At 42.7% G+C, this 27,551-nt stretch overlaps 1 protein-coding gene across 1 annotated transcript; it reads right to left on the reverse strand.

The window, feature by feature from the left end:
* Positions 1–1,175: 1,175 nt before the first annotated feature.
* On the reverse strand, positions 1,176–24,066 carry LOC128148064 (complement factor H-like). Its single transcript, XM_052801466.1, has 17 exons — positions 23,851–24,066; positions 22,370–22,549; positions 19,648–19,824; positions 18,370–18,549; positions 18,042–18,215; positions 16,534–16,716; positions 12,808–12,990; positions 11,312–11,494; positions 9,793–9,972; positions 8,062–8,268; positions 6,678–6,854; positions 5,835–6,011; positions 4,646–4,822; positions 3,173–3,355; positions 2,209–2,412; positions 1,717–1,914; positions 1,176–1,575 (listed from the first exon to the last, which is right to left on the reverse strand). Coding segments are annotated over exons 1-17 (2,886 nt in total). The 5' UTR covers positions 23,972–24,066; the 3' UTR covers positions 1,176–1,573.
* Between the last annotated feature and the right edge of the window lie 3,485 nt (positions 24,067–27,551).

Here is a 27,551-nt window from a genome sequence, read left to right on the forward strand (position 1 = left end):
AACCGTCTGACATACAGACCAAGTGAAATTGCCACTGTCAAATCTGAATATTAAATATCAAATAATAAATATAAAAAATATAAATAGAAGTTCTAATATTTTCTTCCCTCACCACAATGGATCATCTTCCGAACCCCTTGGGCTGCATGAGTCCCACTTTGGAGCCCTGTGTTCTAGAGGACCTTCAACATTTATTTATCTGGTCCTGAGCTGAAGGCCTCCCTCTTCTCCAGGTCCCTGCAACAAAAGACCTGTCTGTGCTCAGGAAGTCAGCTCCCCTTTGCTCTCTTCACATCACATTGTAAGAAAATACGTCCAGTTATTTTGTTATGGAGCTGCCAAAGCAAAGATTTAGCTGTTCCAAAATCTCCCTTATCATCCAGCAAAAGGATACAGAAGAAGTATTTCTTGCTTCCTTTCCTTAGAGAGAAATCAACCCATATTAATACCCCATGTGAATATTGATATAAGCTCCTCTAACTATACACAAATACAGCACACTGGTTTAGTTGATTTTCATGACCTTAGTGGAATTGGATGAGAATAAAGAAAAAACCATCTGAGATGAAGGCACCAAAGGTCAATGCAAAATCACCCCTTGCTGCACAGTGCCAGGTGGGCTGCCTGCAGTGGCTTTAAAAAAATTTTAGAAAAGTGAATAGCAAGAAAAGAAACTGCATAGCATCTATGAGGCCCAATAGGTAAGAGGCAGTAAAAACACTCCCTCAACCTTCCCCCACCCAGCAAGATATCAGCGATACACAAATGTGTTAACTGCAATATGTTAGCATACATCAGGTCCAGTATGTTATTGTTGGATCAACAACCAAAAAATCATGAAGGTCCTAGCCCCACCAAGACACCATCACAAACTCTCCTATAAAATATAGGGATGGAAGGTCCTATTCCAGGGCCTGGACCAAGAAGTCATCCCCACCTCCACCCAGAAACCCCCACTACTTGCATCTTGCCCTTCCAGCAAAGGTCAGCGAGGCTCAAGTCCCCCAGAAGAACTGGGCCTGTGATGTAGAGACTTCCCTGAGTCGTTGAAAAGAGACTCCACTCACTTGCTCATCCTGACCAGGCGGTCCAGGACACTCACCTCTGCCATGACCCCAGGCTAGTTTCCAGGCAAGCACACGGAGAAGGAGCAGACAAGGCCAAACACACTCTACTTGCTCATTATTACCTGCGGGCTTTAATTCTTGTCTCAGTATGCCACCAAAGCCAGCCTATTTCAGGACACAATTGCTAATAAAAATAACAGTGAGATCAACATAGAATGGATAAAATGCAAGAACAACCATTCCGATAGATAAAATGTAAACACATTTACAATATGTAAATACATTTACAAAAATGGATAAAATGTGGAGAAAATGTAAACACAATCATCCAATAATAAAAAGAAAAACATTGACAAATTCCAAGACAGAACACTGGCTAAGCTGCAAACAAAGCACAGCAAAATGGGAAACGCCAGGAAAAATTGAGCTCAAATCACTGGGTCGGTTGAGGGACCTTTGGCTTCCACAGCTGGGCTCCTTCATGCCATTTTCATTTATCCAAGCATTCCTGCAGCATAAAGAGGAGAAAGGGGAAAAGGCGTGATGACCAAGCCTGACACATCGCAGTGGTTCCTCAGAGCAGTGGACAGGCAATTTCAGCAAAGCTGCCTCCTACAGCCCCCCTGTGTCCTTGGCACCGAGCACTTACATTTACATGAAGGATACTTAATCACTCCATCCAGGCATTCTGCTCTGAAATACTCAGGCCGTGAAACTTGACGGTAGAACCATCTGCATTCAAAGAAAACATACTCTCCAGAGCGATAGGTGGAAGTGCTCAACCGGCTTGATGACTGTAGTTGAATGTTGTTCCTTTCCATAATCCTTGCGTGCACTGTACAGTTCTCTGCAAAAAGTACTTTCATTATTTGCCTGTAGACCTCACACAGGGCAACTGATGCACTGAAACTCTTGGTACCAGCTGAGAGCCCTTACCCCAGCAGTCTTTCCAGCTCAGGTACGCCGGTCAATGGCTTTTTGGGGGCTCTGCCCCTCACCACCTGCAGCTCACAGGATGCTCCCACACCCTGGCTCCTCCCCAGGTGCTCCCCCAGGAAAGCTAAAGGCTTTCCCCTCGGCTTCAGCACTAAAAATGCAACAACAGAGCGGCTAAGCTGTGGCCAAACTGGAGATCACTTACTTCCTGGCTTGCACCGTGGATATTCTAATGTCCCCTCCACGCACTGTGCTCTGAAGGGAGAAGATGCTGGGTCTGCCAAATATCCTATTTTACACCGGAATTCAATAAAGTCACCCGATCTGGAATACAGCTTTCTTCTTCCTATGATCCATTTCAGCTCAATATTGTTTCTGCCCATGTCTTCTTCAGATGCTGTACAGGCCACTTGAAAAAGGCAAGAGAAGAGTGTCATCACTTCACACAGATGCACCACAGGTAACTTTTTTTCCCCTAGAGCCTACAGAAGTTCTTTGCATCACAAGTGCTTCCAGCTACTTGCTCTCACCCTCTGTTACTTGCATACGTAACAAGAAAGACGTTCACATCCAAGCTAAAGGGAAAAAAGCCCATAGCTGAGACCCCACGCAGAGCTAAGGAGAAGCTTTTTTGCTCTGACAGCCATGCAGGGCAAGATCGAAGCACGGGTGGGGAAGTCGCCAGGCACCAATGAACTTCCCCATGTCTTTTTTGAGATCCCTCCTTCCCTTCTGCTCAGGACATCTCTAAATTTGTTTCCTCACGGCCACGTCATGGATGCACCCCCGGATTTCCCCAGCACTGCCACGCACTCAGACCCATCCTCCCCACTCCCAGCCTGCTGACTGTAGCAGCGTCGCCAACTCGGGAGCACGTGGGAGCCCTGCACGGTGATGGAGATCCCCTCACACAGTGGGGTTCAGCCAAACTCCCCTCCTCCCGAACCCGTTGTGGTGGTGAGAGACAGCAGGCAGCAGAGGGGACTACACGAGCCAACATCAAGAAGAAACTCCTTCTGGACAAAAGAAGGACTCGCTGCCGTTCTGCCCTGCCGGCATCGCAGCCCCAGCACAAGGGCTGCTGTACATGTGATGCCCTTGGGATCTGAGAAAAAGACAACAGGAGCAGTCACATGGTCTTTGGCCACCCAGCACGTGCTTCAACCTACCTAGGCAAACCGGGGGGCTTGTCCACTGCCCATCAGTACAGGTGATATACCGAGATCCTTCCAGGACGTAGAGACTTGGGCATTTGTACTCCAGAGTCGTACCTTGTCGATATTCTTGCATGGGGAAGGAAAGAAGGTCTCCGTTTTCAATAACAGGAGGCGGGCCACATTTCCCACCTTTCCCTGGAAGAAAATTCCCAATCAGAGAAAGCCACAAGAGTTTAATTGCAACAGAGGCCTGGCCACAAATACTACTGGACAGTACGTTGGCACTACTCTGAGAGAGCTGGAGGAAAGCAGAGAGAAAAACCATATAACCTGGCAGGTGAAAAAGAGCAAGAGTTTCTCATTTCTCCAGTGCTGGGACTCATAGCTGCCAGTTCACCCCATTTGCCCACAGCTGAAGCGCTTGCAGCTGCCTGCAGGACTTCCCCTCATCCCACACAACGGTGTAGCATTTGGCACAGCTCTTTCTGCAGAAGAGCCTGACACCCACCTCCTCCCTGCGCTGCCTGGGCAGTGAGAAAAGTGGATCCGAATGCAAACAGTAACAACTGCCACTGAACTGCACCACTGCAGTCACTAATGGGACAGCCCTTGGGCTCTGTGGGCCACTTAGGGCCAGTGGGGAGTTCACACATGCCAATCCTGAAGCACTGCTGCCTCACGGATTTTTATATCTATTCAAGCACCACACTGCTGCCAAGTCTGGCCTTCCAACGGACCTTGCGTTGGGAAATCTTCAGAGAAGACCCAGGTCCCTTGGTACCAGCAGTGGGCCTCCTTGCACTTGGCATTCTGTTCTGGAGCCACAACATGGAGCCTCATCTTAATTCATCTGCTGTTTCTGCACCCCTTTCAGCTCCCAGCTGGGTGGTGTTTGAGTCAAATGCTGCTGCATTGGTTCACGTGCTGAAACTTTCTGGATGTCTAACAAAAACAAATGGGGCTGTTCAGGGCACTCATGAAATCCCAGGAGGCACCAACACAGTACCTAGGTATTGGCTCACACATCAAATTGTACCCTCAGTTGATTTAACAGTTGCTTTGACTCCATGGCATGCAATACAGCAATGCATCGTCTGCATTATCTGGATGTCAACTGGCAGGGAAGCTGTGGGCTCTGCTCTCCAACACTGACAGCAAAAATTCTTACTCTCTTCTCATCAGGCAGGCACCAAAAGTAGATTCTAAGAAGTCCAAGGGCTGCGACTCAAAATTAGACCTGGCGAGCAACTGCTCTCAGCCTCAGGGTGGTTTTCCAGATGTGGCCCTCTCAAGTGAAGCCACCTGGGTCACTCAGCTGCTAAACTCACCTGAGCAGATACCTGGGAAAATGGCTTTTTCCTGAGCGTGCCAGATACCTTGTGTTTGTGAACAGTCATGAGACTGAAATTTGGAGAAGCAAATGCCACTCAGTCAGCTTCATGACAGTCTCACTGACAGGTGACTCTATGAAGAGAGAGAAATTACCTTTGCACTTTGGCAGCACTGTCCAGGTCCCATTCCGACACGTGACGGTGGCAGTCCCAGTCATCTCAAAACCTTGCCAGCACTGATAGCGAGCACTCTCCGCAGGCAAATACCTTGACTTTTTAACACCTTGAACTTTACCACCAGCAATTTCTGGAGGAGGTTCACACGTCACGTCTGAAAAGAGACACTGCTGCAGTCAGGTTTGCAGTCCTTGAGGTGTTCCCCTATACAACAGACAGTTAAAGGCATCAACCTTGCTACAATTTCTGTCCAGATTTTCTGCCTCAGGTGGGTCACAGCTCCAAGAGTTCACCACGGAAAAAAAAATCAGGTGTGACAGTGGCAGCAGAACACTCTTTCTGGGACTCTCAGGAGATGGCAGGGTCAATGAGAGCTTCTAGAAAAAGCCAGCATTTCTGTAGCTACACCTCATGGCACAAGAAGCCATGCCAGCCTTCCTGTGTGCCCATGTCCCTCCCTGGGGAGCCCTGGCATTCCTGGAAGTCACAGGGCCAGCAGCCAAGCTGGTGCTCTGCTGAACCGCAGAGCTCCGGAGGAGCTTGTCAGCCAGCACTGCTCAGGGACAGGTAAGTGCAGTCAGCTCCATGGAGGTGTGAGAAAGCCAAGTAGCACTTGTTCGCCTGGCAGCCACAGACTTGGGCAGGGGACAGGAGCACAGTTCCCGACAGTTCCTTGTCACAGGAACGCTCTTCCCACTTCCATAGCCAGAGCAGATCTTACATGGTTGAGATCTGAGCCTCTGCCGGGGTCTGCGTTGGTCAGAGTGGAGCCCTGGAGAAGAACGGCTCTTTCTCTCCCCTACTGCTTCTTCCATTCAGGTACTCCCTGACAGGTTTGAACAGAACAGAGGAGCCCTTACGTGTCTTTCTAGTGAAGGTCACTGAAATGGCAGACTCTGGGGAAATGCCAGTATCGTGCAGGAGAATGACAGAGCAGCATATTTTAGGCCCTGCTTCTTCAAGACATTTTTGCTGTTGATGAAAATATCCCCGGCATTTCTAGAAGCATCCAGCTAAATCAAAGTGCTGTGCAAGGAAGCAATAGCAAGCACAAAGTTGGCATGCACAAAGAAAACAGAAGTAAAAAAGGTAAAGTCTTTAGCGTGTTTAGGTAAACAAACAGTCCCCTCTATGCTAACAGGCAAGATGAAAGCACACATTCCTACCTCTGCAAGTTGGCGCTTGTGACCATTCTCCATTCGTACAAGTGACATAATTTCCACCCATCAGTTGAAAATTGCTTTCACACTCATACTGCACTCTGGCACCGGGCAGATACCTCTCCTGTTGAGTGCTTGTAATATAAGCATTGGGAATTTCAGGTGCGGCTCCACAGCTAACATCTGAAAAGAGAAGTGCATTTAAGAACAGTAGTGCAGCGATATGACAATCACAGAACATTGCACTCCGGAGCACCAGTGCTCCTGAGGAGCAAAACCGGTTTGCGTTATGCAGACCATTTTCTGCAGGCGGAAGAGGAAGATATTATGGTCTTTATTCTGCAATGCTTCACCACACATTTTTTTTTTTTGCCTAGAGTGACTAAAAAGAGAAAAGGAGTTGCAGAGATCAGCCCAATGTGCAGATTGGTGCTGTACAGCTGCGTGTGCCAAAGGGCTGGAGAGTGAAATGATTTCTTTGCTATTTGAAGGCCACTTTCAGCAACCAACATTCTTAGTGATGTGAAAATAAGATCTATTACCCCACCAGTTATCTCCCCCTCTGCAGCCAGCATCCATTCCTCCATAACGCTTGGCCTGCTTGATTTCAGCAGAGAGCTACGTTTCAGTTACTAGCTTCAGCCCACAGGGGAAACCATTTCCTTGCTGACCTATTCTGCTTGTTGTTTCTCAGGAGCCAGAAAAATAGGTGTTGGAGCAGTCCATTCAAAGCAAGTCACCTCCTCGCTCTCTTGGCCTGACTCACCCTGCATGCCTGAGCTGACATTACTTTAATTCACAACACGAGACTAAGAAGGGTCACAGGCTACTTAGAGGTAGAACCTATACCTTCACAGAAGGGCGGTGCTGTCCAATTTCCTTCTCTGCAAATAATTTCGGGGGAACCAACAGTCAGGAACCCTGCATCACACTGGTAGCGAATTGTTTCACCAGGCTCATAAATTTCCTTGTTTCTGCCTTCAATTTGAGCATTGGCAACTTTTGGAACACTTCCACATGGCATTTCTGAAAAGATACAGAAAGTCGATGCTTGTGCTAATCTGACACACACACAATGAGTGTAGTGTTTCTACCGAACAGATGCTGCAGGCAGCTTTTTGTAACATTAGCATTGTCATCCGCTGACAGTGGATTTTCTATAAAAGGTAGCATATGGAAAATTAAATTAGTCATTCCCCTAAATAGGCATGGACTTCATCACTGAAATATATAGATCCTGTTTCTAACCATGCCAGAAAATTTTAATAAAGGCTTCTGACCTTGTCGTGGTTTAACCCCAGCCAGCAACTAAGCACCATGCAACCGCTCACTCACGTCCCCGTCCCCCCCCCCCCCCAGTGGGATGGAGGAGAAAATCAGGAAAAGAAGTAAAACTCATGGGTTGAGATAAGAACGGTTTAATAGAACAGAAAAGAAGAAACTAATAATGATAATGGTAACACTAACAAAATCACAATAGTAATAATAAGAGGATTGGAATATACAAATGATGCACAATGCAATTGCTCAGCACCTGCCAACCGACACCCAGTTAGTCCCCCAGCGGCGATCCCTCCCACCTCCACTCCCCCCCAGTTTATATACTAGATGTGACGTCACATGGTATGGAATATCCCTTTGGCCACTTTGGGTCAGCTGCCCTGGCTGTGTCCCCTCCCAACTTCTTGTGCCCCTCCAGCCTTCTTGCTGGCTGGGCATCTGTCGTGGTTTGAAGCTGAAAAATCCTTGACTTTAGACTAAACATTACTTAGCAACAACTGAAAACATCAGTGTTATCAATACCTCATACCTAACTCAAAAACATAGCACTGTACCAGCTAGGAAGACAGATAACTCTATCCCAGCTGAAACCAGGACAGACCTTTACTACACCGAAGTGGTTTCCATCACTGAAGCATCAAAGCAACTCCTAGTCACTAGTGGGCTACGTAGAAAAAAGATCCTTGGATTATGAGGATGTGCCCAGGACTCACATGGCAGAGCTATGAACTGAACAAAGATTGCAAGAATACAAAGGAATATTTAAAAACCAGACTGCATTCAAAAAGTCAGTCTTGCATCCAATCAGGATTGCTCTGAAGACATCCATGAGGGATGACAAGATTCCACAGCAAATTATGGAGTTACTGGCTCTTACTAGTCCACCTCCAGTTTAAAATTCTTTCAATTTCATTCCTAAATGCACTTCAAAAAAAGTATTTTTTGACATTACCCACGCATGTAGGAGCTGAAGTCCAGTTTCCCATAGAACAAGTTATCTCCGATGGTCCATCTAAGATGTATCCAGAACGAGAAACATACTTAACTCTAGCACCAGCCAGATAAATTGTTTTCCCTTCTTTTTTAATTTTTGCGTTTCGATTTTCCAGCCTGGGAACATCAGCACATTCTATGGGTTGTGGTGGCAAACATGGTCTTTCTAAAAAATACAGAAACCACAGATAAATAATACTGCAAGACTATTAATATTCCAATGACATATACCGTCTAAAACTGAAAAGAAAAAAAAATGTAATCATCCAAATATAAATTAAATGGCTTAAAGGAAGATGAAGAAATCTCTAAGATACATGAACCAAATCTTCTCTCTTCTTTCTGTCCTACATGGGGTTTCTTTCTTTTCCTTTGAACCAAATTAAAGCTATTTTCTAGTTCATACCAAGGAGACACAGTTACAGCTTAGCATCAAGAACCGGGAAAATTTCATAGGCAGAGAAATAGAAAAGATATTATCTTGTTCTGAGGTACTGAAAGTGAGTTTCTAGAATGTTAGCTATTAAATTTTTCCACCATTAATAAAGTTGCACCAATGTCCTGAGGGGTTTTGTGATGACATGATGAAAATGAAGAAGAGAACAGAACTTACGAAGTATTGTAATGTACTTCCTGATACATACAATGGATTAAATCTCTATGAAGCCCTCCTGAGTCAGGGCTGGCCCAATGCTTTCTTCTCCTATACTACTGTAGAGTGGGTGGACTTAAATTATATTTTATATGCCTTTTTAGTTATTAGTAAATGAGATTTTATTAGTTGACACATCAAGTTGAAAGCATATGTTTGCACTGAATTCCACAATACAAGAGATCTAATTACAGTCAAAGTTGCTGTTCGGTAACTGGGACTGGGAATTTTATTTCGGGAAAAGTTGTTTTATGAACAGCTCAAACTTTTTTTTTTGTTATTCTTCTCTATGTCTGCCACTTATCAGCAGAAATGGAGACTCACAGGCAACACAGAAGAAGAGAAACCACGTGGCATCAGAATTTTGCAGCTTAAAAATACGGAAGTGGTTGGCCCGTTGCACACATCAGTCACCAGCTGGCACCTCATTTTTCCTGTACTCAGCTATCTCCTCTTCATTTCTGAATACACTTTTTTCTACCTCTTAATGCACTTCTGCTTACAAGATATCACCTGCATCGGTAATATTTTAACAATGATTACAGATTCCTCAGCATTTCTTAGAGTAGATGGCCTGAGTTATGTCATACCATTTATACTCCTATTACAGGAACAAGCCACAAAGAGCAAAGGAGAAAAATCAGGAAAGAATAAAAAAGAAAAAAACCCAAAGATTGCTACTACTACAACTAAATAATACTGATTTTTTTTCACCAGGATACTATTAAAGGCCCCCAGTCAAAACTGAGACTCCATTCTGCAATATACTAAACAAACAAATAAACACACAGCTCTTGAGGGACTATCTGAAAGTTTTATATGCCTTCTTAGATAAGTCTGTGTAAATAAAAAGAGTGACTGTCCAGCAGCTGGTTAACTGCACTTTCTTTAGCAACTTGCACTCTATTGCTTTTCTGCAGTTACCTGTTCATGATAATCTTAACATAAATAATATCATCCTCCAGCTAATGATGACTGCAAATGGACAACACAGAAATTCATAATAAAATAAATAGGAAAAAATAATCCACTACTGACCCACACAGTAAGGTGGTGATTGCCATTTCCCTTCTATACATGTTATTTCATTCACACCGATGAGCTGGAAATTCTTCAGACATGAAAAAGCTGTTTTACTCCCATGCTTGTAATTTCTTCCAACTGTTATCTGTTGAGCACCAGGCAGCTGAGGTGGAGGTGGGCACGTACTCTCCTCAGCTAAGGACACATACTCATGTTATAATAGAACATAAGATAAAGTGTAACAGTTCATCACAGATTACAACACAACCAACCAAGAAAACACTGGTGTTTGTTAGATAATTCTTCAGTAGCTATCTCAAGCTTTAATTAATATTATGATCATTTTGTTCTGCTTCAGAAACACCAGAGCTGCCTTCAGATGCTCATACACTTTCAAACTCATAGAAGAGAGACACAGTTGCCTACACCAATCTAAGCTGGAGCTTCTTGTAGTCCCTCCTTTCCCTTCCACATAGCTGCACGCTCCTGTGTGCTTTCCCATTCCTCTCTCTCTGGTGAACTACTTTAGGAAAACTGGACCAGCTTCTGGGGTTCTTGTTTTGTTTTGTTTTGTTGTTGTTTTTTTCTTCAGACTTAGCTGATGATAACAGAGGTAAATGAGAATCACAAAAGGAAACAAAGAAATAAACTTCAGGTTTGCCACTCAAGGAATGAAGGGCTGCTCCTGCCAAAGGAGAAAAAAAGGGAGGGAAGGAGGTACATCTAGGAAGGAGGAGACATCCAGAGCTTGGTTTGTGGCTTCTAGTGGTTCCAGGAAACTGAGAAGGTAGGGACACTTGGTTTTGAAAGGGAACGCTCCCTCGAGCGATTGACACTCTGTGTACTTCTCCCACTTCCATGCATCATCTCCCAAGAACCTGGCATAATCAAAGCAGGCAATGAGGCGATGATTGTTTTACAATCATGCCTTCTACAGGCAATGTCCTGCTCCGCTATACATAAAGGCAGTCTTACAGGCATCCAACCTTTGGTGTGTATTACGTAAAGGGCAGTGTCCTCTAGGTCTGTGCTTTTGAATAGGCCAACACAGCTTTTTTTCTTATTGTTTCACTAGGAAGCGATTGGAAAAAATAGAAGGAAAAAAAAAAAGAAAAATCAGGAATAGAAAAGCTTTGAAAGTTTACAGGAAATAAAGGAACTTTGGCTGGAGCTTGAGCTATAAGCTACTCTCATTTGCACCATGGTAAAGCCCTTTTGAAGAACCGAGCTTAGGTTTATCATTGCATCTTCTCCTCACATCAGAAGTGGCAGTGACAACTCTTCCAATTGTCAGGGTAGAGATTATTAAGTCTGCCTCACTAAAACAGTGCATCTCTAAACCTAGTTAACTGTTCAAATGATTCCCATAATTATTCATGACTATCCTTCAGCATATAATCGAGTAAGCATATATATAAGCATGTAAGCGTTTCTATTTCAGACTAGTGACACAGCAATGCTAAGAAGCTTCAATAATGAGCATTTATCATTCCTACATAAAGAAAAGAACTTGTATGCAAATCTAAAAACATACCTGTACATTCAATCTCTGGTGACCATTTTCCAGACACACAAGTTGCCTGTTTAATACTTTTGTCAGCTGATGTACATATATAATGTATAACTCCATGGAACCTAGTCTCCCTTCTTGGCTTGGGAAGATGACCATTGTGCACAAGCTCAACATTCATCGGAGGTACACACTGAGGAGATGGATCTGAAAAAAAATCAACAAAAAGACCTGAAAAAAAGATTTAGTCTAGATAATATGTACGTACGCATTCATTGATGAAGAGGTCATCAGTTTCCTAATGCATGTCCATGTGAAAGTGTTTTTTTACTTACTGCAGTTTGAAGTAACTCCTGATTCCTATATTACAGAAACAGAATGATTTTTTTGCGGAGTGTAGTAAATAATATAAAAACTTAACATTCTTTTCTTCCCTAAAACTATAAAAAGGTAGCAAGATGAGGAACCTTCTTTCGCTTGTAGAAACAGGTGCATAAAGGAAGTACTACTCCACACACTGAAATATGCATCAGGTATCAGTCTCCTATGGAAGTGTATCTAAGTCATAACCAGGTCTTGTGTCCTTGAACTGGTGATTCTGAGAGTCAGAACACAGGCTACTTGTGAAAGCTAAGCAGACTGTGTTTTGTGCCAGATTCAATCCTCAACGTAATTGTAAATAAAGGTACGGTGTACTCAAATCACTGAAGAATATAAAATCACTTCTGAAGAAAGGGGGAACCAAGAATTGGATGTCTATTATAAATTGTATCCTGTTAAAGATAAGTGAAGTGCTGGAGTAATTTATCCCAGACAAGACTCCTTCTTGTCCAGTGTCACTTTTTTCTTAAATTACTGACTCCAATGAAATTTTTTTTTCTTTTTATTAGGAAAAGGCTTTGGTTTGTATCTTTTTGAAAGACATTACTTTCTTTCAATTTATGCACTGCAAAACCAAATGGGAAGATGAGAAAAAAGAGAAAACTACTGATCAGAAATGAAACGGACTAACGCACATAAAAATGGTGAGGATGGGGTAAGCCTAGCACATTGTAGCTATTAGTATTATCTTTAATTCCCAGTAGGATTTTTAAAAAGCAAAGTAGTATACAGAGACATAAAACTACAAGTAATTAGTGCAACAGGCTCACTACTTTATTGCAGATATGTCCCAAGGCTTCTGAAGGGTCGTTACCAGGGAGGAACACCGGAAAAATGGGTAAAAGGCACCGTACACCAAAGAGGTATCCCCATGCTTGATTTTACCCATGGTGCAAGTGTCTGTTTCCTTCCCCAAACCTACTCAGAGTGCTTACAAAGTTCTAGGTGCAGAGTCTTTCCAGGACGAAGGACATATTGTTCACATTTAAAAGAGGACTAAATAAAAAAACCTTCATTGAGATCCATGAAACTACAGTATCTCTGGCTACATATTGACTGCTGAAGTCCTTGAGATTTTGAATAGAACTATGTTACACTTACATCTGAAACACCATGAAAATATTATGGAAATAGATTACCGGCACAAAGAGGTAAAGGCTTCCATTCCCCATTAAGACATTTTATTTTCATTTCCTTAGAATTGCCAGAGCCTTGTTTACATCCACAAATCACTTCATCACCGTGCGAAAACTGGGTCTGGTCTTCCTGATGAAGAACAACATTCGGAATAGAGGAAGGTGATCCACATGGCATTTTGTCTTCTGTTGAAAAGAGCAGAAGTATTCCACAATAATATTGGAGTCCTATATGAATAGCTGAAAGAACTTAAATAAAAACAACTATATTTGCATTTGGTGAGTCAAACCTACTCCCATTAACTGTAACAACTAAATTTCAACACACCTGGAGTACGTATATCTTTTAGTCAGTTTACTAAATCCCTCTCCTGTCTTTTCCCTTCCTTTTCCATCACTGTGGTAACTCCACAGCACGCTCCACAAGTAGTTTCAGCTAACCTTACTTTCCCAAACCGTTTTTCACTGGCACATAAACCCTAAAGTGTAAGAAGAAAAACTTCAGTTAATCCAACTCGCCTGGATCCCTGAGTAGGATCAGTCCAACTCACCCAGATCCCTGATTCTGATCAGTCAAAATTATATTTGATCATACGTCTGCACATTTGTAATGTGTACTTTCAGTTAGCATTATTACAAGAACTGAAAACGATTGTACCATCACTTAGAGGGCTGCAGCACTGTCACCTCTGTGTGACAACAGCAGCTCCTGCTTTGGGCTGTCACTGTTGTAGTGGTAGTGACAGCAAAGGGTAATGGCTTGCAGAGGAGTGCGGCATGTGAGTAGTCTTTTTTGAAGGAGGAAAAAGGCATGTAAGGGGAATAAGGGCATACAGCCTGCTCTTAATGTGGGAGTGGGAAGACCCATGATAAACTCAAAGACTGAATTTGAACAATGCTGCACTCAAGTTTGGACCACTCTTCTTTCAAGCCTGCACACTGAAACTATTTCCACTGGAGCAAGGATTGAAAAGATGCAAGCTCCATGCTGTACATTTTTAAACCATCAGCGCTGCTCATGGAAGACGTGTCAGAATGTATTATGTATAGGGGCAGAGTAAACCAGTCCGTAAAAACCCCACCATTTACTGGTTCTGTTATTAGATCATCCTGCACCATAAGAACACCCTGAATTATTTTCTGTATTTACAGATTTTCAGCCTGAATATTCCATTCTACTTCAATTCTGAGACACTGTCTGCATTGGCTTTGTGTGGCAAGGTTTTGGTAGTGGGGGGGGGGTTACAGGGGTGGCTTCTGTGAGAAGCTGCTGGAAGCTTCCCCTGTGTCCACCAGAGCCAATACCAGCCGGCTCTAAGACGGACCCGCTGCCGGCCAAGGCCGAGCCAACCAGCGATAGTGGTAGCGCCTCTGGGATAACATATTTAAGAAGCAAAAAGTTGCTGGGACAGACAGAGACGGCAGCCAGAGAGAGGAGTGAGAACATGTAAGAGAAACAACCCTGCAGACCCCAAGGTCAGTAAAAAAGGAGGGGGAGGAGATGCTCCAGGCGCCGCAGCAGAGATTCCCCTGCAGCCCATGGGGAAGACCATGGTGAGGCAGGCTGTCCCCCTGCAGCCCATGGAGGTCCACAGTGGAGCAGATATCCACCTGCAGCCCATGGAGGACCCCACGCCAGAGCAGGTGGATGCCCAAAGGAGGCTGTGACCCCGTGGGAAGCCCACGCTGGAGCAGGCTCCTGGCAGGACCTGTGGCCCCATGGAGAGAGGAGCCCACGCTGGAGCAGGTTTTCTGGCAGGACTTGTGACCCGTGGGGGACCCACGCTGGAGCAGTGTGCTCCTGAAGGACTGCACCCCATGGAAGGGACCCATGCTGGAGCAGTTCGTGAAGAACTGCAGCCCGTGGGAAGGACCCACGTCGGAGAAGTTCGTGGAAGACTGTCTCCCATGGGAGGGACCCCACGCTGGGGCAGGGAAGAGTGTGATGAGTCCTGCCCCTGAGGAGGATGAAGCGGCAGAAATAACGTGTGATGAACTGACTGTAAACCCCATTCCCCATCCCCCTGCGCCGCTGGGGGGGTAGGTAGAGAATCCAGGAGTCAAGTTGTGCCTGGGAAGAAGGGAGGGGCGGAAGGGAGGTGTTTTGAGATTTGGTTTTATTTCTCATTACCCTACTCTGGTTGATTGGTAATAAATTGAGTTAATTTTCCCCAAGCTGAGTCTGTTTTGCCCGCGACGGTAATTGGTGAGTGATCTCTCCCTGTCCTTATCTTGACCCACAAGCCCTTGGTTATATTTTCTCTCCCCTGTTCAGCTGAGGAGGGGGGAGTGATAGAATGGCTTTGGTGGGCACCTGGCATCCACCCAGGGTCAACCCACCACACTGTCTCAACAAACAAATAGTAGTTTTGCACAAGCAATTTTAACTCCTGTTGTTGACACTCATACTGTCAGGTTTGAGGTATGCTACCTACTGACATGCACAGAAAGTGGGTGCTTTTGCTTAAGCAGGAGACTTGACTGTAGAACTATTCACCATTTCAGTATCAGGACTATAAAAAAAAACCTGTTGGACATGTCTGACTCTAGCCTAGGGAAAGCAGCAACATACGTAATGCATTCATAGTCATCGTGTTTGTAGCCCTGTGTCCCAGTAACATACAGTATTGCCATTGCTAGAAAGAGGCCACAGAGTTTGTACTGAGCTTGCAAGGCCTCAGGATGGAAGCTTATCAGGCTTACTTTGTCAGAACTTGTCCTGACCTGCCTGGAGGCTTGGTCTTACTTATTTTAGATGTAACAGCAATTTTTCCAGTGACCAGGCTATAGCTAATTTATTTTACTTTTGGTTATCTCTGTATGGCACAACCATGGTTTTATATACGTAGTAGAAACAAGTTTTTAGTCTCTGTAGAGTGAGTAATTATGACTCTAATACAATGGTGCGGGTGAATACAGGTCTGGTATGATAACAGAGCCCTTGAGAATTGGGGACAAAGGTTGGGTGTGGCAGAGTAGAGGCACGGGATGGTAAGAGACAGGGCACAGCCTGGCACCCCAAGGCTACGAACAGCTCACAAAAGGCCAATTTAGACCTGGAGCTGATCAAAACTGGTTTTAGGGGTAACACAAAGAACAAGTATCTAACATATTTGCAACACGCTAAACATACCTAATTCACAACCTGTAGACCAAACCTAAAAATTACCCCAAGCAGATCCTGTACGGAGGAAGAGGAAATCATCAGCATCAGCATCAACATCTTATTCCCCCCAGCGAATGACCTGAGATACTGGTAATGTTCTGTAACTTCCCTCCAAAACACACCAGGCTGAAGACATTGACTTTAGGACCCAAAGGGGCAGTTGGAAGGGTGAGCATAAAACCAGAAAAAGGGGCAAGTAAGAGAAAGTGTGTGTATAACAACTGTAATTCTATATTATAAATTGTTTGTATTACTTAGATATTCTGTATTATTTATATGTTTTAAATTATTCTTTATATATTACATATTTATTTTATTTTTCTTTCTATAGTAATTTGACCTGGACTCACAACAATTCTTTGATTGGACTGTTGAGATTTCAATTATACTGTTAATAAAGTTTTGGCTTTATATATAGTGTGTGTTTACTTTTCACCCATAACATGATTTTGAATGTAACATATCATACCTGCAAATATGTAATTTTAATTGTGAAAATATCTGTGAAGTATTAGCCTACAGTGAATTATAGACTTCTCACAAGTAAGAGTTATATAGATTACCAATGCAAGAGGGAGGAGACGACCATTGTCCATCAACACATTCTGTTTCCTTTGATCCAACCAATTTAAATTCAACGTTGCATTCATAGTGCTCTCTGTCCCCATGCTGATACTGTTCCACAGAGCCACCAACCATATTTCCATTGGTAATCACAGGTGGAGGTCCACAGCCTCTGGCGTTCACTGAAATTAAGAGATCAAATTCATGCTCTGAACTCAGAACTTTTCGCACAGTTATATGTTAAGTGCAACATAAAATAGATCGAATTTGTTGTTTAAAATTAAGAAAAATCAGTAGAACAAGTTAAACAAACAGGTCATTGGTTTATGCCTTTGAATATCTGGATTTACGTTGGGCTGGAGATCACAAACAGATATGCATGACCCTGGCTCACTCTATCTTACTTCCATGCACTGTCAATTGCCTGCTATGATGAAAGAAGTGGTTGATAAAACTAATCCAGTTTTAAAAGAAAAAAAGTGTTACATGGATGACAACTTCAGTATTCTTTAAAAAAAAAAAAAAAAAAAAAGGTGAAAATTCTACAAGCAATAATAACCTATGTTATAAAAACACCCAGCAAGTGATATGTACTGTATATCAAAGGAATTCACTTCTGATGGAGTGAATGGAACTCCTGTTAAGGGAGCTTAAAACGTCGGTTTTAAATGCAAAAGAGAGTGAGCAAATAGAAGGATGACAGCATGAAAGACAACAAGGAAATTGACTGAGTGGGAAGAAAGGGAGATGAGAAATACAAGATCTCTTCATTCTCTCAAGCTTCCTCATGAAAGGGCATAGCACCAGGAAAAGAAACTTTTCAGATGCCAGTAAGTTGTGCTCTGTCTTAAAAAGGATGAGAAGAATAGGGGCATATATCTTCTCTGCTGCATAAGTTTGTTCATCCTACCAGATGAAGCTGAGGGATTCCACAGGGAAAACCTTTCACTCAGTTTCTTTTGCTTGGGTCCAGCTCTGTGTCATCTCCAAACTGTAATTTTTTCTTCAATATCATGTGATCAGACAAAGGAACATAGGGTACAACATCTGATGGGTATCAACATTAGGCAGAGGCAAAACTTAGGACATTCAGGATACAGTAAGAGAGGACATTACTCAAATCAATCACTCCTGGCTGCCATACTGCACATTATTTTTGCCTTTTTGAATAATAAATAATTTTTCATACATTACAGTCAATAACTTGAGTGAAATTTTGTGAAAGCCATTTACCAGCTCACTTTCAGTTATTGCAGAACTCCAACTGGCATAACTAAAGGTAACAGAAAGTTCAACATCGGAAGTTCAACTGTTCAGAATCTTTCACGTGAAATAGCAAAACACTACAAAATGATACAAAGAGGATCAGTTCCTGTTCTTTTAGAGATGAAGATGGGATAATTGCTCTTGGGAGCAAGGCTGGCTTGTAGAAGGTGTCCACAGAAGTCTTCAGGACCCAGGCATTTTCATCTATTTCCTACTACAATAAAGTTGACAGAAGAATTACCTTTACACACTGGTGGTGACGGAAACCATCCAAAGTAATAGCACTGAGTAGAGGCAGGTCCCACTCTTACGTAATTGTTTGCACAGGTAAATTTCACAACATCTCCACTGTGGTATTTACCCTCCTTGGGAGAAAAATCTCCATTGGGCAATGTCAACATTTCACATTCTATCGCTACAAAGACAAAATATTTTAGCATATAGTGTACACCCTACAAAAAGTACATGAAATGCTACTAACTAGAACAAAACCAAAGAAAGTCTTACATAAAAAAACTTCACAAAGTGTACAGAGAGTTACACTGATTAGCAAACATAACAATATTCACCAAGACACTGGGGCGTTGGATTCCATTCACCATTTATGCCACACCTTGCGGTACCAGTTGGCATATTATTTGCAGCTTGATATCCCTCCAAACACGCATACTCGATTATATCTTCGGGCATGAACATAGTTTTATTTGCATGGTAATTCAAAATATCCACATGAGGTGTTTTACACGATTCTGTAGAATAAAACAAAGTTAGTGCATTTTGTGATCCAGAAACACTGCCCGTTGGAAGCATCATTTCTGTAGGTGCTTTAGCGTGTGCTAGTCGACTGAACTACTCAGTATATTTGAAACATTAAAAATTCTGCATTGCCAGAATATGAATGTAAAATATCATATGTAGCATATTCACATAATATCTGTTGCATTAATCTTCAGAAATATCTGTCTAGCAGTAATATCTAGCATAAATATTTCTCGCTTAGATTCAATTCCTTTCCTTCTACTACATGTTATTATTGGTGTCATAGCAAACAGTTTGTACTCCTGTTCCCCATGGTCATTTGTGAGGTGGTCAGAAAAAAAGCAGCAAAATCCTAGGTAAAGGCAGTCTGAAATAAAAGGACAAGATAAAATATCAGCTAAAGTTGGTCAATATTACGAGTCTCAGTATCATATCACTGGAAGATTAAGTCTCTTCTTTTACTATCCTACACCTTTATTCAGGAGAGGAAGGAACTTCTAAGAGGAGAAAGGCAACAACAGCATGGAGGTATTTTCAGGAAAAAGCATTCCAGTGTTTTTCACAAATGTACTTTTTAACACCAGGGCAGACATATGCATAGTGTTTTTTATGCATAGTGATAACATCTTTCCAAATAATGAATCCCATTTTTCTCTAGTTTGGTTACATTTAAAGAAAGTTCTTGGCAGAATCCCTTGGTTCACAGGCATTTCTTCATAAATTTTCCCTCACATGTGTGAAAGGTGGGAGAATTGGGAGTAAATTTGGGCATATGTACCTTGTATCAGGTAAGAATCACTGGAGAGGTCAGTGATTACCATCTACTTTGTGCTACAGAGGTCCAAAAAGATAGCTCACCTACAAGACAGTAGATACTTTCCCACCTTACTCACTTCCTTTATGTTTTCTCTCTTTATTTCCTGGAGCCCCAGAAAGGTTAATCTCTGGAGGATGAGTCCTCTGTTTGAGTCTCCCTCTGCCCAGTAAGAAAACTCTACCAATCTAGACAACAAAAAACTGAGTACATAGGACATCATGTCTGTGTCAGTGACAATGACAAGGAGCTCTGAAGCCTTTATGCTACTCACTGATGCACTTTGGAGGTGGAGTCCAGCCATTCTCTTGACACTGTATCACTCCTGTTTCTTGTCCTTCTGGAGTTAAAAAGCCAGTATGACAATTATAGGTGACCTTCTCCTGTAAACGAAATATTTTCTTTCCCAAGGTCAAATAACCATTGTCAATATTGATATTCTGGCATTTTTCTGAAAGAGATAGACAGAATTTTTTTCCAAGTAAAACACTGCCAAACTACATGCTTATAATACACAGAAGAAGGAGGACAAATGAAGCAGCAGTAGGATTTAGGACATTTTTAAGAGCACATGAATTTTTGCTTCTGCATTGAATGCTTTTCCTGGCGGACTACTGGAAAGTGTGAAGTCAAAGTTCACAGTTACCAACTCACGCAGCACAAACAGGCATGGACAGGGGTTTCATTTGCAGCAATCCTGCAAGCTTCCAAAATTTTATGTCCACATCTGGTGTTCACTAGAAATGAAATTCATGTTGGCCATGCACAGCACTGTGCATGCATAAAGAGGACCTTCTGTCCATATTGCAAGGTAGCACATGCCAGAGATCACCATGGTGTGCAGGTACCACCTCAGTTCTACCAAAGAGAAGTCATTCAGAGTGCACATACTGCAGGGCTAAAGGAAATTTGTACCAAAGGACCCCTTCTTGCACACTAAAACGCTACTGCAGACAGACCCAATGCTGTAACTGATTTCACATCACTTGGAATACATTAAGCCAGTCTAAATCGATGGAAATCAGTTGTCTTGGTTGGATGTTATGGTCTTGTATTCTGAAAGAAAACTTCTGTAGTATGTCAAATTCTTTACTAATAAATCACTCTGTAAAGAAGTTTCTTCATTTTAACAAATTAACTCTACAACAAATAGCAATATTTGCACATTAGAGAGTCAAGTAAATAAAGATATGAAACAGAAAAGACTTTGAGGAACACTAGAGGATGTATTTGAATGTTGGGAGCAGAGTTAATGACACTTCAGTGCAACAGCTTCAAAAGTTTGAATTTCACGTCAAATTTTTTGGTGTTTATACCACTGATGCCCACGATTGCCTAACACTAGGAATCACAAAATTTTATTCTGCTTGCTCATTGCTATATCAAAATCTCAGTGGGTGGCAGTCCAAGACATTCTGTGGTCACTGTCTCTATCAGGGTGGAATGGTGTGTGGATTGTAAGGCTCATAGTTCACAAACGAGTTTCACCATGTCTAGTGCACACAGGCGACTCATGGTGGGTTACAAAAGCGACCCAGCCTTGGGTTGCCTTGAGGCCCTGTCTCTCTGCAGAGACAACTCACGGGGAGCTGTGTAGACAGCTTAGCCCTGGGTTGTCTGATAAACCCTAAACTAAACAGGGCGGTGGCTGTGCCATTCAAAGAACCAAAACCTGAGCTGAGCCTTGAAATCCCTTAACAAATAGTATGCCCTGAGTCTCAATCCAACCACTATTCAGTTGCCTGAGGAAGCAAGGTGAAAAAACCCCAAAACCTGGAGGGTTTCAGCTTCAGTTTCAAATGACAACCTTGTGTAGTCAAACAATCACAGACCAGCAAAGGAAAGATAACGGGAAACTCCACTCAGATATACATAATCCATTTAGGCATATATCATGATCCACTCAGACATAGTCATACACACCATTCCACGAGTCAGGGGATAAAAACTCTAAGATTCAGGTTGGAAATGGGGGAGTCACTTCTCCAACTATACAGTTGGCTTGTGAAGGAAACCTTTCCCCCGCCTCGATCGGGACGCCGGTCGAGGTAGCTTCCCTGGGATTGAGCGCCCTTACCTGGAGAGGTAAGTGAATATTGTTTATGCTTTAAGTTTGTAAACACGTGTGTGCTTGTGGTTGTCTGTGAATCGCTTGTGGTTGTAATAGTGTACTACTCTTGCCTTAAAAACTGCAATAGCGCATTCCTCCATTGTATCTGTAAAACCTGCAATAGTGGCTTGTTAAGTCTGTAAGTGAAGTTCAAATAAGTCGTTTGCTTGAACCTTGCAGGTAAGTCTGTGAGTGAAGTTCAAGTCGTTTGCTTGAACCTTGCACTTAAGTCTTTTTCCGTCATAAACGGTTTCCTAAAAAAGTATTTTTACAGTCCAAGAAAAGCTAGGTTGAATTGTTTTTGTCCATATGAAATCATTATCTAAAGTATTTAAAGTTCCTGTGAGACATTCTAGCAATTTCAGGCTTGGTACAAGTCAGGAACAAAAGCTGGAAACAGAGTTAGCAGAGGTAACCTTCCTATTCCTCCCCCCTTCCAGTATGATGCCAACTGGAAAGGAAGCAAGAGGAACAAGGATCAGGTGGCATAGCAAGAGGCTGAAAGGAAACAAATTACAGATAGGCTGTGCAAGGGGAATGATCACTATTTATTATTACTGCACAGCTATGTTATAACAAGATTTCACCACTGAAAATAAAGGGACTGTGACTCCCATCCCAGAGCTTACATTCCAGGAGATCTGAATGAGCCATGCGTGGATGTTTTACAGGGTTTCATTCTGCACGTTTATATAGCGACTGACCTCAGCAGCACACAGGGACATGAGGGCTGCATGAGACATTGAGAGAACGACGGCATTGTGTTTCAGGTGTAGAGTACCTAGACTTAGAGTTACTAAGCAGTAGTGATGGATTAATGTACGTGATGTGATGACGGATTTATCGGTTTTAGCTAGAAACCTCAACAAAATACGAGCACACTTACTTTTACGGATACATCTTGGAGGAGGTGACCAGTCATCCTTTGTGCACGTGACTTGCCCATCTTCGTGTTCCGTATAATAGTCATCACTGCAGACATATTTAACTCTTTCACCTTCCTTGTAAACATTCTTCTGTCCATATGAGAAATACCCATTTTCCAGCTGTCTGACGTGACATTTTTCTGAAGAAGGAAGGTAAGCACATTTAACCACAGTAATTTGTACAGCAAGAACTGAGGTAAATTAATTCTCAGGAAGATGGTTACTAAAAAATGGGCCTCCAAGTGCCTTTCTGTAGCCTTCTATCCCCAAAAGACATTTGTGTTCAAACCTGAATGAAAGCATGATTTGTTTCACTGCCCTAAGATTAATGAATCACATGAACAGGAGTGCAAGTTGCTACATGAAATGCTAAGAAGTGGTCTAGTAAACAGTATCGCTTACCTAGTGTTCATAAGCAAGTTTGGCTAACTTCAGTGCATCTAGCGTCATGTATACCAGCTCTGGTTTGGTCTGCTACGTCTCTAAAATGTTGATGGCTGCCCTGAGTGATTTTCAGCATTTGCTTCCAGGAGATTTTATCACCTCTGTGCAAATGTATCAGCCTCTCAAACCAGCTCTAGGGATTTTAGCAGCAGCTAAGCACGCTGGCTCTACAACATCCTGTGCCCCCAAGAGCCCAGACACAAGGAAGATGGCTGAAGGAATGCTACAGCTGTGTTACTTGAGTAACTGCTCCTTTCCTCCGGGCAGGACTCCACTAATTTCCTGCACGGAGCACCACTCCACTGAAGGCAACAGAGAAAGATCAGCCTTTTGTAGTCCACTTCCAAGCCCTACCAGTACGTAGGAACTTTACTGCGACTGAAGATGTTTGTCTTAGAAGTGGAGGCCTCAGCTCGCTGCTTTAAATATATTTTAAATCTAATTTATTTTAAATCTAAGTCAGTGTATCTGGATCTTTTTCTGATGCCTTGCTCACTTTCAGCTTATTGCAAGAGTGTGCCACCTTCGCAGCTCCAAATGTTATCCAAAGGGACCAGGCAATGGACCTCAGAGAGGAACCTCTAGACAAAGTGCCCAAGCCACTGAAGGAAGAATATATTTACATACAGTAGAAACTCTGTTTGTATGCGCAGCTGTGTATGCAGATGAAAGTAGATGCATGCACGTGACCCAGAAGCCAGAGAAGAGAAACATTTCCTATGTATTTCTCAATCTCACGAAGGATTTCAGCAGTAAAGAATCTCCAAAATCCAAAAGTATCACTTCAGCCTTCCTCATTTCAGAGTGTCACTTACCAGCTGACAGTTTGAGCTCTGCAGATAGGATGAAATCTGGGTGCAGTTCCAGGGGTCAACTAAAGCAGTTCTACTTTAACTAACTGCTCTCTGTTCCGTCTTGTGCTCCATCAGCACAATTTCTGCTGCACAGACCTTTGATAATTCCAACAGAATTGAGCGTATAATGGAAATGTACTTACTGAGGCATTTTGGCTCTGGATACCAGCCCCTTTCAGAACAGACCATTCGAACCCAGTATTCTCCACTTGGGGTTGTATAACCACGAATGCAGTGGTAATCAGCATGCTGCCCAAAACTCATCGGAAAGTAATAGTTTTTGTGGTACTCCAGTCTTTCACTTAACTTGCCATTTTCTATGGCTGGGTAGTCACATGGTTTCTCTTGAAATAGAATTTAAGAGCAACAATATCAACACATGCGTGACAAAAAGCTCAGGGCACAATTAATTCAGATTCAGCTTCACCATCTGAGTGTTTTCTGAAACTGTCAGAATCTAGACGACACACCTTGGCAGATCCTAAGGAGTGCGGGAGCAATCGCACTCTGCTTCTGCTGTCTTTGTCAGTGCTTATACCTATGTTGCTTCCCTCTGATCCCATTGTAACCAACAGAAATCCCGTCACTATTCTCACTGGAGTCCAAAGGCTGATTCATGAGACTGAATAGTAAGTATTTATTCTATGGTGAGATGACACTGTCTTTGCAGAGTGTCTCGACTAAATTTACTATACTGACCATGATGGGAGCCCAGACAGCTAGCTCGGATATAGACACTGAACTGTGGACTCAAAACTGAGATGACTCCTGTCACCACTTTCATTGGTAACTTTGGGAATCCTGTACCAAAAGCTCTTCCTGGTTCTTCTCATTTTTATTTTAAAACTGTAGTGTTTTTCTTTTGTTCTCTCAGTTCCTCAAAAGAACTGACCCTTTTCAGGGACAAGTCAAGGATAGAAGGAGGAGATTCCCAGAAGCTTTCATTCAAGTTTACCCAGGGTGTCCTACCTGGCCATAGCAGGTAGGTTCCTTCTGAAGTGCTCTGACCCAGAGCCTACATGCTGGGGCAAGGGAGATCACACACTGGACAGACCATTCAATAATGAGTGAAGTGGTCTCAGAATGATACTGAATTTTAGAACCCACACACATATAAAGGAAAGATTAATACAGATACTAACTGCACTTTTCGGCAATACTTCAAGTCATTTGCTTGAACCTTGCACTTAAGTCTGTGAGTGAACTTCAGGTTGTTTGCCTGAACCTTGCAGTTAAGTCTGTGAGTGAAGTTCAGGTTGTTTGCTTGAACCTTGCAGTTAAGTCTTTTCCCGTCACATTAATTTGGCGTAGTCGGCAGGATACAATGGAGGAACTATTGCAGAAACATGGTTGTAAACCTTCTCCCGTAGGCAAGGAGAAGGCAAAGAAGTTGTGAAGTAAAGAGAAAGTGGTGGCATAGGTAGAGCAGTGTAGGAAGGAATAAAAGAAAAAGAAAAATGGGAAAGGGAAAGGTATCCTGTGCACTATTTTTGGAGCATATCTAACTTGTGCACAGGAGGAGGCACTGAAATCTGAGATGGCAAAAATAACAGGTGCAGCCAATCTCATTGAAGCTACAAAATTCAGGGCATCAGAAACTGAAGTTGAAGTGACCAAAACTGCTTTGGAGGCAGAACGAAAGATAAGTGCGGCCTTGAGTGTTCATAATGGACAACTGGAGGTTGAAAATGTGTTTTTGAAAGATGAATTAAATTCTGAAAGGGAGAAGAACAGAAAATTACTAGAAAAATTAAATTTGTTGTTATCAAGTGCTCCAACTCCCTCTCCCACCCAAGTCAGGAATCTCATTATGTGTGCCGATCCTGACACTTGGGACAGGGATATCTGGGGCAACCCAGATGATGAATCTGATGGGGTAAGTAATATTGAAATTCAACCCCTCGTTACAACAGAGGTACAGTCGAGGGCCAGGAACAATCGAAATTTAACTACAACCCTAACCACCCTGTGGTCGGGACCTGAGCTTGCACAAATGCAAGAGAAATTTTCACTCAAGCTGGGGGAAAGTGAAACTGAATCTTTATGACGTGTGTCATTGAATGGAGGGGATCGAGTCTTGCTGAGCGAGGAGGAAGCTAGGGGGTATTGGGGTGCTGGTGTGTTCCTTGATCAGGGTCCCGTGGGGAACCAACCCTTGATGCTCAGAGCTGCCTATTGGGCAGGGGGACTAGGTTTTAGAGAACGAGGTGAACCTCTGCCTATTAAAATGGCTGGATTATCTCGGCTGGCTGAATCAGTGCAAAAGGCTGCCTGTATACAAGCTATGTACAAGCACGGGGAGCAGGGTATTCCCCTTGCTGCTCCAGTTGATCCGGTCCGCCTTGAACCATTAATTAGATGTCTCCCTGACGTCTTGAAAATTTATGTGCGAAACCTAGAAGGAAAAAATTATACAGACAATTGATCATAATGCTTGCAACCCTAACCAGCGACAACAACCTGTTTTAACGTGGGGGGAATTATTACAAGAAATAGTGATTTATGGTAGAGAGATGGGCTGGTTAGAGGAAGGTTCAGGTTCACAGCGCCGAGTCCAACAGGCACGATTTTTCAAGGAGAATAACTCCCGTCCCCCTCGACAAATCTATTCTCGTTTCGACTCTCAGCGCAATGAACTATGGAAAAAGGCATTAACATTAGGAATACCCTGCTCAGTGTTACATGGGCAGTCCACAGAAAATATTCGTACAATGATAAACCTGGTGGAGCAGCCTATTAGCAAGGCTATGGGATGTACTGATATCACCAAAACGCAGAAGAGTAAACCCTCTGCTCCTGCCAACCCTTACTCAGGCTTAAGGAAGGATTTGATTGATCTAAAAAACTAGGAAGCGTAGGGGGAATTTCAGGCCGACCCACTCACGTAATATCTGGCTTAGAATGGCCTAACCAGCATATTGATCCACATATTATCTTAGCCACTAGCCCCAGACAAATACCTGTAAATTTTCTAATTGATACTGGCTTAAAGGAAGATGAAGAAATCTCTAAGATAAATGAACAAAATCTTCTCTCTTCTTTCTGTCCTACATTAGGTAGTTTATCAACAATATGGCACAACTTCCAAGCATATTCTCATACACATGTATAAAAGCCAACTTTACAGACTTTGCAAACAGCAGTGATGATCTCAAGAGCTACTGATTTCAGGAGACTGTAGTCCTTGAAATAATTAATTAATTAAATCAGTGGCAGTAAATCTAATTTTATCCCTGTTGTTTTTCCATTTCCTAGGATTAAAAATGAATTTTATAGGACTCCTAACAAAGAGCTCTAAGGAGGAAATTGAAGACAACAAAGCAGCTTACCACAACAGCACTCCTCCCACATATGAGGGACAGTTAGGAAACTACGTGAAAGGACGTCTTAACAAATGTAATCACTGGGGGAAAGAGGCTGACACCGTTGTCAGTACCTGTACCTTGTTGCACAAGTTCTTGGGAGTACAGACAAAAAGTTTATCTGCTTGTAACCTTCCAGACAGCTCCAAAATTCTCACAATAAAAAACACGATTTAGTGTAAATGATTTGGGGATACTAAAGCCCAAGATCCACAAGATAAGTATTGAATCCAGAGCTTAATTTTGGTCCATTAGAGACTTGGTAATCAAGCAACAAATGTAAACCTAATTCTGAAACTCCTACTTTAATAATTATTAGAATTGTCTACCAGTACAAAGTCAACCAGTAACAAAAGTTACACTTACCCAAACATTGTGGTGGTCCAGATATCCAGATTTTTTCACGACATGTTACCCATTCTGATCCTGATAAAGTGTGTCCAGGGTTGCACACATACTGCACTCTGTCACTTTCCTTATAT

This window comes from Harpia harpyja, chromosome 11, assembly GCF_026419915.1.
Source record: "Harpia harpyja isolate bHarHar1 chromosome 11, bHarHar1 primary haplotype, whole genome shotgun sequence".
Classification (NCBI taxonomy): domain Eukaryota; kingdom Metazoa; phylum Chordata; class Aves; order Accipitriformes; family Accipitridae; genus Harpia; species Harpia harpyja.